General features: G+C 42.8%; 1 protein-coding gene across 1 annotated transcript; it reads left to right on the top strand.

The window, feature by feature from the left end:
* The first annotated feature begins 2,664 nt into the window (after window positions 1-2,664).
* Window positions 2,665-3,231, top strand: ASCL4 (achaete-scute family bHLH transcription factor 4). The gene has a single exon (XM_008505135.1). It carries the CDS (start codon window positions 2,665-2,667, stop codon window positions 3,229-3,231), a length of 567 nt encoding a protein of 188 aa, XP_008503357.1.
* Window positions 3,232-15,225: the final 11,994 nt, after the last annotated feature.

The raw sequence follows: 15,225 nt of genomic DNA, 5'->3' as shown, positions 1-15,225 counted from the left end.
CTGCCGAGTCCGTTTGATACAAGATGAGCTTCAGTTATTCAGATTAACATATAACATTTACCTGTAATTTTTCTTCATGTATTTCTCTAAATGACTAACAACATGGATTTTTCTGTAGGAAGAGTGGGTGTCTGTTTAGCACAGGTGCAGTTCTGACACTCTGGGAAGCGACAGTGACCTGCATTTACAGTAAACACAGAAAAGAGGTCTGGCAGCATGGAATGGTGCATTTGCATGACAGAACTGAAATGTAATCCTATCCTTTTGAACATGGATAGCCTTCTGGCAAGGTCATGGAGAGCTGTGGTACATTCTGGCACCTGAGATGCCTCCCCAGGAGGCATGCTTCTACTCCCTTAGAGAAATACTGCCAGAGGGCAGGGGTTTCAATCTAATGGTGACACAAATCAAATGTTCTTTTCCTATTTCTGCTATTTGCTTAGAGGCCAATGTCCTCTTTGTTTTAAGAAAAGGTTAAGTCCTTGCCTACCTTAGTGCTGCAATGAATGACCTCTTTTCATTTAAGCATTCGTTTCTGAAAAACTTTTCTGTTGGACAAGAGTTTGTAGTACAAGTGAAAAACCCATACTGTTCAACCATTGCCAAAGACTTTTTTTTAAATGCAGAAAGACTTCCTTGATTATTTGATCTGAAATGAGTTTTGCATATCTGGGGTGTTCCCCAGGAATTCTTGCCTCACACCCACACCTTCCACCTGAGCTATGGCACATTATTTTAGGAAGACATTTAGTTATGACTGGAAAAGATCTCAACCCCTCATGAAACACATTAGGTAACACTTGGGTAATGATACAAAACCTTCAGCTTCAAACATCAGCTTTTGCTTGGCAATATCACCAACAGAAGCAAAAGTAGATGCATAGTTGCCCTGGCTTTTGAGACATTTTGCTGCTTATCCTAAAGCAGAGTTCACGATTGTTCTCACTCCTGTCTGTCTGGGATGGTCTGCCAGTGTGTTCATCATGCTTTGAAGATGACTGCAGTTTTTTGAAGCTTCAGAATAGTCCAGCAAAGATAGAAAGGCAGGCTCGAAAATGCACACTGACATCATTGCTGCTGGTTTCTGACTCAGCAGAGACAGGGATGTTTTTCTCAGAGTGGAGGATGTTGTTCCAGTCACTCATGCTTCTGAGGCAGTTTGGCATCAAAGGCTGCACAGGGTGGAAACTTTCACTTTGAGCAAAAGAACAGTTTTAATAGAGCCTACACGCCTGTAATTTTTCACATCCACCTGTCCCTTCCTGCAGCTCTCCCAGACCAAATGCTCAACTCCTTAAACTGGGAAAAAAAAAAAAAAAAAAAAAAGAGAAAAAAAAAAGAAGAAATCTAGTTAACTGCAAAGATGTGTTTTCAGAAAAAATGTATAACTATGAGGCTCTTGAAAAACAATATGGGAGAAGTCAAAGAACCTCCAGTTACTGCAGAAGCAGATCCTAACAGGATATTTTAGGGGAAAAGCATGAATCAGGACATTATGCCCGTGTCTTGCCAGAAGTCCTTATCTTTTGTCCATCTCTTCTCATAAGCAAAAGACGTAAACTGGAGGATGCAGCACAGATCTGGCACACTCAACAGGGATTTTCAGCTCCCCAGTTAAAGCACTGAAAGCCAGTCATAAGGTAAGCCAATATCTGTGTAAACAACTAGTAAAAGTTACACAGGAGGCAATCAGGGCATACGCTTTGTGTTATCTTTTTTTAATTTTTTTTTTTCTTTGAGGCGGGTGCTCATAGTGATGACCAGAACATTCATGTCATGAGCAGAAACATGCAGGATGTTGAAGATTTTTTTTAAAGGCTCATGTACACATTTTGAAACTCACAGTTCTTGAGAAAGACTCTCGTTGGGCAAAGAAAAGAGTTTTCCTCTTATTCTTGCACATACGTATTTTCGATCTGACGTTGACTTGCAACCACAAGAGAGCACTCTTTCCTTTGAAGATTTCTCAGTTTCCTCAGAAAGCCAGAGACACACCATATAACTTTTGCAAACGACTTGTGAGCTGTTTCAGTTAAACCAGAGCAGCCGAAACAACAAAGCTTGCAGTTGTCTTTTGGATTTCATTGTGAAAAGCCTTTGGGTAGTTTTCAGATGACAGAAGATCCTTGGTTCCTGAAAGGGAGGAGTTCTGCCAAAACTTTGAAGATCCCTGTAAACTTTGCAAATTACCCATCTTTTGGAGACAATTATATCAAACAATATTGTGGATTACAATACATGAGAAGTGTTTAGAGCCTGGAAGATTATTTATGTTTGGCATTAACTCTCGTGGTCATAATTTTCAGTGGGGAGAAAAGGAATACACAGGAACCCTCTTATTATCTTTTGAAATATGAAGATCAGAGGAATAAAAGTGTTTAAAGTGCGGAGTGATGGTCCTCACAACCTGTCTGCAAATTAGCTGACATCCTACATCTATAAAAACAAGAAGGCTTAGAGCTGATTTCAAGGCACAGAGTGGACCTCATGTGTTGTTAGGAGTGCTTTGGGATCCGCGTTTTTATCCACCACAGGAGGAAATTGCAGCCCGCGGGGCAGGGTACCTGTACAAATGTTTCCCCTTTGCTTGGACTGATACAAGGTTTGGAAGCCAGATTTCACCGGTGAGGAAAAAAACAAACAAAAAACAACGAAACAAACAACATGGACAGCAATAAAGATGATGATGGACTGCGAAACAGGATTGCATTTCCAGGAGTGACGTCCCTGTCTAACAGCCACGCGCATCCCCACGGCATCCCCTTGAGAGAGCCCTTTGGGGTTCCCTTCCGCCTGGACCCTTCTTACTGGGAGCAAGGCTACGGCGGGCACTCAGGTCGCATCTCCTACATCCCATTCCCTGGCTACGTGGGCATCTATGACTATTCCTTTGAGCCTGCCTTCATTCGGAAGAGGAACGAGAGGGAAAGGCAGCGGGTGCGCTGCGTGAACGAGGGCTACACGCGCCTGAGAGAGCACCTGCCCAAGGAGTTTGCTGACAAACGCCTCAGCAAAGTGGAGACCCTGAGGGCTGCAATAAGCTACATCAAGCACCTCCAGAGCTTGCTGGACTGCCATCCCTTAGGGACTAACAGTAAGGAAAAGCTCTCTGCCAAGGAGCTCCCGGAAACTCCCGGTCCTGGTCCCCCGCGGGAGTGCAACAGTGATGGAGAGTCTAAAACCTCTTCAGCTTCATCCCCCTACAGTGAGCTTGAGGAGACAGGCAGCTAGGAAATGGCATCACCGGAGACAGAAGCCTTCAAGTTCAGCTGAAAACCTAATCTAAAACCCTGGGGATTTTTCTACAGTTGAAAATGAATACAAGGAAAAGGAAAAACAGCTGAAAAAAAAAAAAAAAAAAAAAAAAGAGTATTTTCAGTCTGTCAAAAGACTTCAAGTGGTGTTCATATAAACAAATCAGTCTCAGGATTCTTCAGCTGTACTACTGAAGTTCCTTTGGATTGGTAAAACTGGATCAACATTTGCATTCTACTTTTTATGCAGCTTTTATTCTGTCTGTCTATTGTATTTTGCCTTTCTCTCAATGAGACAGCAAAACAAGATAGATCAATTCTGGGAAACTCCCCTTCCCTTTCTCCTGATTTCTCCTGTAAATTTTATTTCCTGTTTTTCCCAACTGCTAACCTGAGATGCACTGGGCTGCAAACTCTTGGACTGGGAAAGGTAAGATTTAGATAAAATAGCTTTCCTTGAAATATTTAGAAAAACTCACAGAAATACTTCTGTTTCCAAAAAGACAATTTTAAAAATATAAATAAGGTTATATTTGGGAATTAATTTCTTTTTGCAGCAACTCTTAAAGAAGCAACTCATACATTGGACACTAGATATTTAGTGATTATTTAAAGGATAATTTTTCAAGAAAAGAAAATCTGACATTTCTTGCCAGGAAGAGGGAAACAGAGCTCTGTAAACCTATACTTTCAAAAGCAAAGCTCCACTCATGACACTGAAAAAATGTTGTCAGCCTTCTTAGGGGTTTTTTTTGTTTGTTTATTCGAGTGTTGTTGCTGTTGTGTGTTTTGGTTTTTTGTTTTTTTCTTCTGAAAATTGAGTTCATAGACAAAATATTCTTGTGTCTTTTTGACAGCTCAGAGATTATATGCCTAGAGATATGCTCATGTAGTGATTAGATACTTGTGTGTACAAAAAGGGGAACATTAAATATATCCATTTACATCTGCATGGAAATGTAGGTACTTCTTCTGTTTAGAATATTGCATTACTTTTTCAAAGAAAGGACCTCTTAATATCTCAAAATCTATGAAATACCTTTAATTTGGACTTAAAATATGAATTTGTCTTCAAATTTCTCTAAAATCTTCCTTTCTTCAAGGCCATAATTAAATAACATTTAGCTGTGTGCTTGAATCACATTCTGACTGTGGGATAAGTTGCTTCTTACCCATACACTTTCCACAGACCTTTCAAACTTTTCTTTTTTTGCCTCACACCAATGAAATGGTTTTGCATCTTTTTGTCTTTCCTTCATGTTGTGATGACTGAACACCTGAAAAAAATTTCTCATGTATAAATAAGAACAAATACTGATCAAATACCTCAAAACTTGTCCATAAATTTCATTTAAATAAAAATTTGAATGAATCCTGGCTGGGTTTTGGTTTTTTTTTCATTTTAAATTGATAACAAATGGGACAGCCCTCTTTGTAGAAGTAAGGAATTTGCAGGAAGAATAAAGAAGATGGGTAGGAAATAAATGTGCACTGTTATCCATGAAACTAAATTTTAATTTTGTATTTTAAATCTACATAAGGGATAGGTTTGGGCTGTGAGCATCCAGTTAAAATTACTCTGCTGATTTCTACTGATTCCAACTCTGAATATTGGAACAATTTTAGTGTTTGGGTATTTATGATAGAATATTATTATAAATTATATGTAGCATTATATAATGTTGTTATATTTAGCTATTTAGCTTTTAGCTGCTGCCTTCAAGTACTTGCAGTCCAAATGTGGGTCTAGGTATTGATGGAGCTCTGAACCTAATTATTTTTTCTTAAATTACAACCTTGAAAACCAAACTAACTGAGGCAAAGTACTCACAGTTCGAGAAATGGAAAAAGCCTAAATAAGTTGTACAAACAACTTGCCACAAATTATTTGCTCTGCCTGACCACATAGAAGCAACTGAAAGTATATGAAAATATATGTTATGAAAGTATATGAAAGTATATGTTGAAAATAACAATATCAGTCACAGGCTTTGTTCTTTATTATTTACCCAGTGAGAAGCTTCCTTTTCTAATGACTATTTTGTTTTTCTAAGGGCTGTTACTTTTGCAGGGATTGTTTCCCAGCCCCAAAAACGTAGAGGTGTAGTTACCTGGGCAGTTATCTCAAAGGATCCAGAGATGAAGCTTTCGTTTTTGGGTGTGTATTTGTATTGATTATCCAAGAAAGGGGGAAAAAGCAAGGTAGTGGTCCAAATGACTGATTTTTATCCATTATTTTTGGCTTTTTCTCCTTCCCTTTGTGGTCTCTGACAAGAGATCTGTGCTTCTGTTTTGAGATTTCTGGAAACGTGGTAGTGCTGCTGGCAAGTGTGTCAGTAAGCCTGAACTGTATTTCTCTCTCAAAGCAGAGATTAAATCTTTGTTACTATGAAAAATATACATTTCCTCAGAGTACCTGAAGTGAACTCTGTGAAGCACATAGTTGTTTGTAAAGTGATTTGAAGATGAAAAGCAGCTAATACACATCTAATGACAATAAAGACCCAAATCAAACCAACCCACTGGAAATAAAAAAATTATCAGAATGGTTGTTACCTCCTGGGAAGATTCATTTCTCAATGAGAAGGAAATTCTGTCTTTGGGGAAAATCTGTCACAGGTTGAATGACTCATAGGAAAGGTGTACATTTTATTTCTGATAGTTCCTGTTGTCATACAACCCTCTTGCACACTTTCAGCACATTGGAAGTAGAAAACAGCTCAGGATTTCCCAAATACAGATCGGTGCATCCTAAAGGCATCAACAAGTGTTTCAAGTGAATGCTACCTTTCAAAAGCTTTCTTAAGCTGTTTCTGTCTAGACAAAGGTTTTCTTCAAAGCTTCTAAAGTGTATCATTACCAGACTCTGAAAGCAGAAAATGATCCAGGTTGTCACCCTAAGAATTAAAGTTTAAATAAAAATGTTGACCAGAAGAATTCTTTCCATGTGGCACAGTTACTGTGTACAGGAACACTGATATCCATAGGCACCCCTGCTACAGCTTTATCAAACTCCTGCACACCAAATGTGGGCATTTTCTTTCTATCAAATGTGGGAAAAACCCACACACCTGAAGTCCTCCCTCTTCTGCCATTAAATTACAAATCCATTTGCTCCTTGATATTATCAGCATTTTAGAGATGTGTAATCCTGGCCACGGAATTGGTTTTAATCCTTTAATAGCTATGTAGCTGATTTCTTTGTAAAAGCCCATCCACACTCCTTTTATGTTATATTACCCAGTGTCAATAACATGGCCAAAGAAAGCCAGAGGGCACTGTAGAAAAGTCATGTTTAGGTAGTAAAACAATCAGGGCCAGTTTATCTCACTGGAATAAGTGAACAAGGAATGTCCACAGAAAAATCATAGAATCATAGAATCATAGAATTGGCTGGGTTGGAAGGGACCTCAGAGATCATCGAGTCCAACCCTTGAACCACCGTTGCGGTTCCCAGACCATGGCACTGAGTGCCACATCCAGTCTCTTTTTAAATATCTCCAGGGATGGAGAATCCACTACTTCCCTGGGCAGCCCATTCCAGTGTCTGATCACCCTCTCCGTAAAGAAATTCTTTCTAATATCCAACCTAAACTTCCCCTGGCACAACTTAAGTCCATGCCCTCTTGTCTTGTTGAAAGTCGTCTGGGAAAAGAGACCAACCCCCCCCTGGCTACACCCTCCTTTCAGGGAGTTGTAGAGAGTGATGAGGTCTCCCCTGAGCCTCCTCTTCTCCAGGCTGAACAGCCCCAGCTCCCTCAGCCTCTCCTCATAGGGTCTGTGCTCAAGTCCCTTCACCAGCCTGGTTGCCCTCCTTTGGACCTGCTCCAGGACCTCGATATCCTTCCTAAACTGAGGGGTCCAGAACTGGACACAGGACTCGAGGTGTGGCCTCACCAGGGCTGAGTACAGGGGCAGAATCACTTCCCTGGACCTGCTGGCGACGCTGTTCCAGATACAGGCCAGGATGCCATCTTTGAAAATATTTGTCACCAGCGTGCTTGGGAAGGAGGCAACACAAGATCCAAAAGCTTTGGAAGAGAGCCTGTCAAGTGATGCCAACGGCAGATGGAAAATTCTTCATGTTGCCCCTGCTGGGAGAAAAAATTAGAGGAGTGAAGGTGTTTGTAAAGTCAGATTTTTCTCTCTCCGTATCTCAGTGTATCTCTATTTGATGGATCTAATGGTGGATCCAACACAGGGTGGTCATGCTAGGATGCTGGGGAATGTAACACAGAGTGCCAAACATGGAATTCACAGCAGGCTAATAAGGTGGCACTGCTCAGAAGATGCTCCAGAGCTGGCTGAATATGTTATGAGGCAGCTACCATGAGGCAAGAACCTGGGAAGACTGTAGGGACCAGCACGTTCATTTAGTGTGCTGTGCAAGAGACTGGTAGTGCTTTTCAGGAGTGAAAAAAACATGTCTTTTTGTCATTGGTGTGGCCTTTTCCCTGCCTAAGGATACCCATGCTGCATGATCAGGCCTCTGAGCCTGAGGTCTGAGCTACCTGGTGAGTCTGGGACTCAGCACCCAGCTGTGGGCTCCTAGAGAAGCAATGATGGCAAGCTGGGAGAAGGGCTGTTGCTTCACTCTGAGAAAGAGATGCTTGGTTAGGTGGATGTTCAGGTGGAAACTACCTCTCAAAGAAAGGATTTAACAGGTCGTGTTTTAGCATTCACACTTCAGTAGCCTTGCCCCCTTCTATTACTCAAAAAAAAAAAAAAAAAAAAAAATTCAATTAAAAAAGCCAAGTCAAAAAGTGAGCCCAGGAAAAGACACAAGGTGATATTTGCAGTGATGTAGCACTCTCCTCCACTGGGGGCTTACCACAGGGCCTTTACATGTACAAATCTCTAATTGAAATCAAATTAACTTGGTTATCACACTTGTTGCCAGAACTTGTCCTGAGCATGCAACGTGCACGCAGGGTATGGCCAGCACCATGGAAGGTACCTGAGTATTTGAAGGGAATGGATAGTTGCCTCCATCAGGCCTGGGCTGAGAGTGAGAATAAAGATTGAGAACTCTAGACTGACAGTGAGGTGCAACCTTAGAAGAAAAAAAACATTTGCCCAGTTGGTAACTAAGTTGAAAAATTAAGTGAGCAACAACTAAAACCCAACTCAGGAGTGGGTTAGAATAACTTCCTAGCTAGAGATGTGCAGAGACTGAGTTTCTTGGATACACTTCAGACAAAAACCCCACAAGAATAGGTTGGTTTGATTGCTTTCTCTTTATTTGTCGTAGCTTATACAAGAACTATTCTTCCCTAAGGAACATGGTAAGTGCACGGGTACCTGCTGGAAAGGTCAGGCTACCAACTACCCAGTGCTGGAGCAGAGCCCTGATGGTTTGTGTTTCCTGAGGAGACCAGGAGCCTCATGCAATCCTTCACTTTGAAAATCTCAGACAAAGTCCTTTAGCATTTTTTTTTCTGCTTTCCAATGGAAACAATGCTTAGAGTCTGCTCCCTCCCTCCTTCTGCCATATTTAACCTCCACTGAGAGGGAGGAGTGCTTCTGCCCTTGGAGGGCTAGCTTTGCACTTTTAGCCCAGGGATGCCGTGAGTTTAGGGAGGCCTCAGCTTTGCCTCTTGGAGGCTTTGCTCACTTACATGATGGTGATAATGCCCACTTTCTTTACATTCTGTCATTCTCCATAAGTCATCATTATTCTTCTCTCTCTCCTGTCAAGGAGAAGGTAAAGGACATCTCCTGGCTGTGTATGTTCTGTCCTTCTCATACAGCAGCCTGATTTTAGTATCTCATCTTGTTAATACACATCTTGTTAATCACACTACATACAGCTGTTGATGAAGATGCCTCCCAGCAGCATGGCAGGAGGTGGGCAGGGAACTCTTTAATAAGCAAAACTGAAAAAAACCCAAAACTAAACCAACATCAAACCCCCAACAACCCAGCACATTCAGAAAAGAAGAATTATGATTTTACCACCAGCCATTGTGCAGAAATGGCTGAGACCACAGCATTTGCATTATGGTGAGTGAGTCTGTCTGCCTCAAACACACCACATTTATCTGCCTCCCATCTCTTCTCATTCATCTTTTCTTGTTCATCATTTTAAAATACCTCCAGGCATACTTCTTATCAAAGTGCTGAGCAGTTATGAACAGGCTGTGCTTTAGCTGGGGAGCCAAGGAGATGATCACAGAGCTCAGCCCACCTGCAGTCAGGAGCCAAGTGATAAAACCTGATCAATTCACTCCACATTTTCCCTCTGTTTCAACAACAGCATGGCCCTCCTCTGGCCTCTGTGCTGGGAACACCAGGAGATGCTGCTCCATTGCACTGGAATATCTCACCAGGCTGCCTCCATTCCACTTCACCAGGAGCTGGTTGCAGCTGTGGTGCTGCTGGGATCTTACTGGGTTCTTGTCCCCTGTATGAATCATAGAATCATAGAATCATAGAATTGGCTGGGTTGGAAGGGACCTCAGAGATCATCAAGTCCAACCCTTTTACCACCGTTGCGGTTGCCAGACCATGGCACTGAGTGCCACATCCAGTCTCTTTTTAAATATCTCCAGGGATGGAGAATCCACTACTTCCCTGGGCAGCCCATTCCAATGCCTGATCACCCTCTCTGTAAAGAAATTCTTTCTAATATCTAACCTGAACTTCCCCTGGCACAAGTTAAGACCATGCCCTCTTGTCTTGTTGAAAGTCATCTGGCAAAAGAGACCAACGTCCACCCGGTTACAACCTCCTTTCAGGTAGTTGTAGAGAGTGATGAGGTCTCCTCTGAGCCTCCTCTTCTCCAGGCTGAACAGCCCCAGCTCTCTCAGCCTCTCCTCATAGGGTGCCCGAGTCCTCTGCACTCATGGAGAAATCTCCCTTGGACCTTACCCAGCTCTGATATTGCAGAGCTGGCACCTGCACCTATTCTGTTCTATTCTATTCTATTCTATTCTATTCTATTCTATTCTATTCTATTCTATTCTATTCTATTCTATCCCTATTTCTATTTCTATTCCACTCCACTCCTCCTACTACTCCCTATTCTACTCCACTCCATCCTACTCTACTCCCTACTCCACTCTACTCTACTCTAATCTACGCTACTCTATTCCATCCTAACCCACCCCATTCTCATACCTTATAGGTACAACAAGGGGACAAAGAAACCCTCTGTCAGTCTGTTTCGCCAATGATGCCACCAGCATCCTCCTTGCCATTAGCACCTTCCTGCCAACTAATCCAAACTGTTGCTGATGCCAGGCAAAAAGCCAGGAAAAGCCTTCTCCAGTTCCACCATCACTGCCTGCAGTGCTCCAGCCATACACTCCCAACGTGGCTGGGTAATGCTGAACCCCTAGTTCACAGCACCCATGCCCCTTGCAAGCAGTGGTGGCACTGTCAGGACAGATCAAAGCTGAGCACCTGCAGGATGCTGGCATGATAAGCTGCTCAATTGCAGGGCCTTTGCCTCTGTTTGTGTGTGGCATGCTCCACAGCTTTGCATTTTGCAGTGCTATGAAAGCTTCAGAAGTTCCATTTATGTTAACAAGCCCATAAAGCATAAGGGTATTAAATGTTGTTTACAGTACCCTGTCTGAGAAGGTCACTCAGTTACCAGCTGGCTTGATTTTTGCTCAAAGCAAGCTTTGTAAGGGTGACAAGTTGTATCTGCCTGTGCTTGGGGAGCTTGTGTTGAAAGGGCAAGAAAAACGGTGGTGATGCCATCATCATGCAATTATAACTGTCTCCAGAGATGAATGAAATATGCTGGCTTTCTGACTGAAAAAAAATTGTTGCATTTAAATGTTTTAAATTTTTTTTTTGTAAGCCATTTTTATGATTAGTTGTTTTCTGTGAACTACTGGAATTTACTGAAATCGTTGTCTTAAAAAGCATATTTCACATTTGCATCGTTGATGAAAAAAAAATAGTCATACTTTAGGTAATTTCATCACCTAGTCATGACCACAAAACCTCCTAAAGCTATTGTGTAATTATAGTGATGGATACCAGGAGTTGTGGCTGGGCAGGAGATGGTCATGCAGAATGAGGATCAGGTGAGAGCAAGAGGGCAGTGTGGCAGCATGTGGAGCAGGCTTTTGCAGATAGCAGCTGGATAGGAACAGTTGGAAAAAAAAGAGTTTAGACTGACTTAAAGGAGCTGCCTGTTGACATTCCTTGGGAAAGGATCCCAAGGTTTCATCCCTGTAGGCCTACTAGGAAGGCTGCACTAAGAGCACATGCGCAGTGTCAGGGATTTTTTTCCCAAGAAGGAAGTCTAAAGTGGGGTCTCTGGCCAAACTTTCTGTGGCTGAAGCATGTGGTAAGAAGAGCACCTCTAGGAAAGTTTTCTTCACTGTTTTTAATTGCAAAGGATAAAGTAAGAGTTTAGCAATCAAGTCCAGAATGCAAGTGTGGGAACAGATGTGCACGGGGCAAATGCACATCTTGGGAAAGGATCCCAAGGTTTCATCCCTGTAGGCCTACTAGGAAGGCTGCACTAAGAGCACATGCGCAGTGTCAGGGATTTTTTTCCCAAGAAGGAAGTCTAAAGTGGGGTCTCTGGCCAAACTTTCTGTGGCTGAAGCATGTGGTAAGAAGAGCACCTCTAGGAAAGTTTTCTTCACTGTTTTTAATTGCAAAGGATAAAGTAAGAGTTTAGCAATCAAGTCCAGAATGCAAGTGTGGGAACAGATGTGCACGGGGCAAATGCCACGGAGCACCATGGGGCATGGCAGAAGGACATCTAGAATAATGTGTCACTCCAGCATGACAATGGCAGCAACAACTAGTGTCCAGGAATCATTGGGATGCTGTATTTTATACCTGAATTTTTACATATAGAATCATAGAATCATAGAATTGGCTGGGTTGGAAGGGACCTCAGAGATCATCAAGTCCAACCCTTGATATAAGACGATGTTTATGATGTAAATAATTCTGAAGGCCATTTTCAGTTTGAAAGGATACAGTTGAATACACCATGAAAATGTATTTGTATTGGACTATGCCTGCAAAATGGAGGCAAAATTGATTTTTTTTTTTTCCTCCTGAAAACATTCACCTCTTCGCAGTTGGCCCTAACTTTTAATACTGAAAGCATGACAGTGATTTGATTGCAATGATTAGGAGAGCGCCTTGGCAGATCTGAAGGTTTAATGCATTCACACAATGAAAACTGCAACTAAAAATCCATTTGATTTAGGATTTACTTGGAGTGGTTTAAGGAAAGGCACTTCATAAGGTAAAGTAAAAAAGCTCAGAAGCACTGGAAAGTCAGTGAGATCCCTGGAAGATCATATGCTATTTTTTTTCTGATGGGAAGGAACTCTTGGAAGACTAGATTTTATAGAGAAATTTCCAGTACTTCTTGGTTTCAGCCAGGTTATATATAGAAATATACAGCACAAGTGCTCCAAAGGGAAAGATTGCATAAGACTGGATATTGGAGAGTGCTATGAGTATATTCTACCTAGCGCATTATGGATGAGAGACAACACCTACATGGTTAAATTGTACCCCTCCTTCCTTTCTAGTTTTTTAATCCTAGATTCAGTGGGACAAACCTCTCATGAAAGGTTTGGCGGCTCCCTCTGAGTCCTGAACCCTATCCAAGTGATAATTATACCTGTTTGAAATCCAAGAGCCAAGAAGTAGCCTCCAGCCACTCAACAAAGGCTGCTCCAGTGCTTCAAGGAAGCGGTGCCGACACTTCCCTTCTCCTTGTCTGCCTCCTCCTGAAGTGCATTTGCAGAGTTTCCTGAAGCCTCTAAGGGTTTTCTAGAGATCTGGTGGAACCAGAACTAGTATCTCATGAAGTATCATCACATGCAAAGACAAAGAAGGACCCCCACGGGCATAGTTAATGCAGTCAAACCTTAATGGCTTTTTTTTTTTTTTTTTTTTTTTTCCCTCCAGTTGCGAATGTATAATTAATCTCAGTTGAAATGTACATGTTTGATCTGCTTCTTTTAGGCTTCAGATGTCTTTGAAGGAAGGGGAAGACCTTGTGATTCGATCAGGAGTGCCTACCAAATGCTCAGTGTTTGCCTGGGCAGCAGATTCCCCCGTGCTCAGTGCTGGTCAGATGTGGAGGGTTCCTGGGTTGCAGATATGGGGTAGAAGGGCAGAAGCTGAGGTGCTTCCCAAACTGGGCCTTATGAGCCCCCCCATCCCAAGCCAACATTTCTCCAGGGCTCCCAGGACCATCTGAGGGCACCTGCAGCCAGGTGCTGGAAACCATTTTACAGACATGGGGTTGCAGACATGGAGTAGAAGGGCAGAGGCTGAGGTGCTTCCCAAACTGGGCCTTATGAGCCCCTCCATCCCAAGCCACCATTTCTCCAGGGCTCCCAGGACCATTTGAGAGCACCTGCAGCCAGGTGCTGGAAACCTTTTTACCCCCTCACTGAATCAACCTGTGGGTCCTCGCTACCGCCGTGCAGAAGAAAAGAGAGGTGTAGAGATGAAAACCAGATCCACTTCAAACAGGGAAATTTCCATTTGAAGTGCCGCCTTCCAGTCAAATCCTCCCCAGGAGGAGCACGGGTTTTTTTTCCCCTCAGTAGTACGTATCGGTTTCTTCTGACAACAGTTTCATGGCTTTTGGGATAAACAAGCCCAAGTCCATTGGTATTATATTTTACAACTACAGACAGACCACGGAGATTAAAATTCTTTGGCTGAGTCACCAAAGTAGGGGAGAGGGGGAGGTGGGTCCGCCGGGCGCTGTGAGAGGTGGGTGGAACACAAAACAAACTGGATCCAGGCTCTCATCCCTGGGGGTGCCATGGAGCCCAGGCCTTCTCTGGTGATGGGAGGAAGGCAGAGCTGAGGGGACACTGTTGTGAGGGAGAACCATCATGGGGGGGGTCCTACCTGCTGGGGAGATGATGGAGGTGTCTTCTTGCCCTCACACAGCAGCTGACTCAGGGCCTCCCTTCTCCTTCCTTACGGTGCAATATTGATTTCTCATTTCCCTGGTAAACAGGAATAGCTGGAGAAGAAAATCATTTCCGGTTGATCCACAAGGGTTTGGGTTTTGTTTTGTCTTCCCACTGGAACCAAAGGCCTCCCTGAAATGTTTTCTTCCCTTGAAATGCACTGCTTTGGTTTGATCTCCAGATTTTTTAAAGTTCCTCACAAAGTGAAGCAAAGTGAAACCCCATGTGCTGATACACATTGATGAAATGTTTGCTGCTGAAAATGTCAGTAAAATGCTGTCCTTTCTCTGGTCCACCATTCTTTTCCACCTTCCCAACTGAACCTGAATTTGATGTGAAGTCTGGATGAGTCAAATACGCATTATCAGAAAGAAAGAACAAAAATCTGCTGGTATAAAATCACCCCATGGCACCCCAGCTTGCCCTGGAAATCTCTATCACCAGAGGGTTGCAAGAGGGAGATGATTTAGGCCATTGGTGGAAACATCCCTGCTTAAGGCTACCTTGGGCACAAATTGAATCCCTTTATGTAGAGCGAGCTGGAACCAGCCAGGAGCTGCCACTGGATTATTTTCTCTTACAGTTTATATTTTTTAATTGTATCAAATTATCATTTTAAACCTCAGCATCCAATCTAGTCACCACTCCTCCACACTAGACGTTAGTCTTGTAGGCCAAGGAGACAGGGGTAAGTCTGGCCTCACACCGGGATATTCAGGAGAACTCTTCCAAGAGCCTTTGCTGGCTGTCTGCACAACTGAAGATGTCCAAAAACTTTAACTTGCTAGAACATATCTGGAATCTAGATAAAGGTGGACACAAATCCTCCAGGAGTGCCCTAGACCCTTCTACTGAATGTCCTGCTCCAAGTGACACTGGTCTTTGCTGAGACAGCCTTGTAGAATTATGTTGGGAAGACCCCTAGAAGACTTCCTTGCTTCTGTGGGTGGCATTAATATTAGGAATAACTTGGCTATGAGCTCAAATTTCTCCCTCACTGATCTACTTGCCTCATGGCTGCTTTTTCAGGCAGCAGCACAGCCTGG

The sequence above is a fragment of the Calypte anna genome, chromosome 1, assembly GCF_003957555.1.
Source record: "Calypte anna isolate BGI_N300 chromosome 1, bCalAnn1_v1.p, whole genome shotgun sequence".
Classification (NCBI taxonomy): Eukaryota; Metazoa; Chordata; class Aves; order Apodiformes; family Trochilidae; genus Calypte; species Calypte anna.
This window is presented reverse-complemented; position numbering and strand designations above follow the sequence as displayed.

Excerpts from the sequence above, each read along its gene's own strand:
- ASCL4 (XM_008505135.1), top strand. The coding sequence starts at position 2,665 with ATGGACAGCAATAAAGATGATGATGGACTGCGAAACAGGATTGCATTT.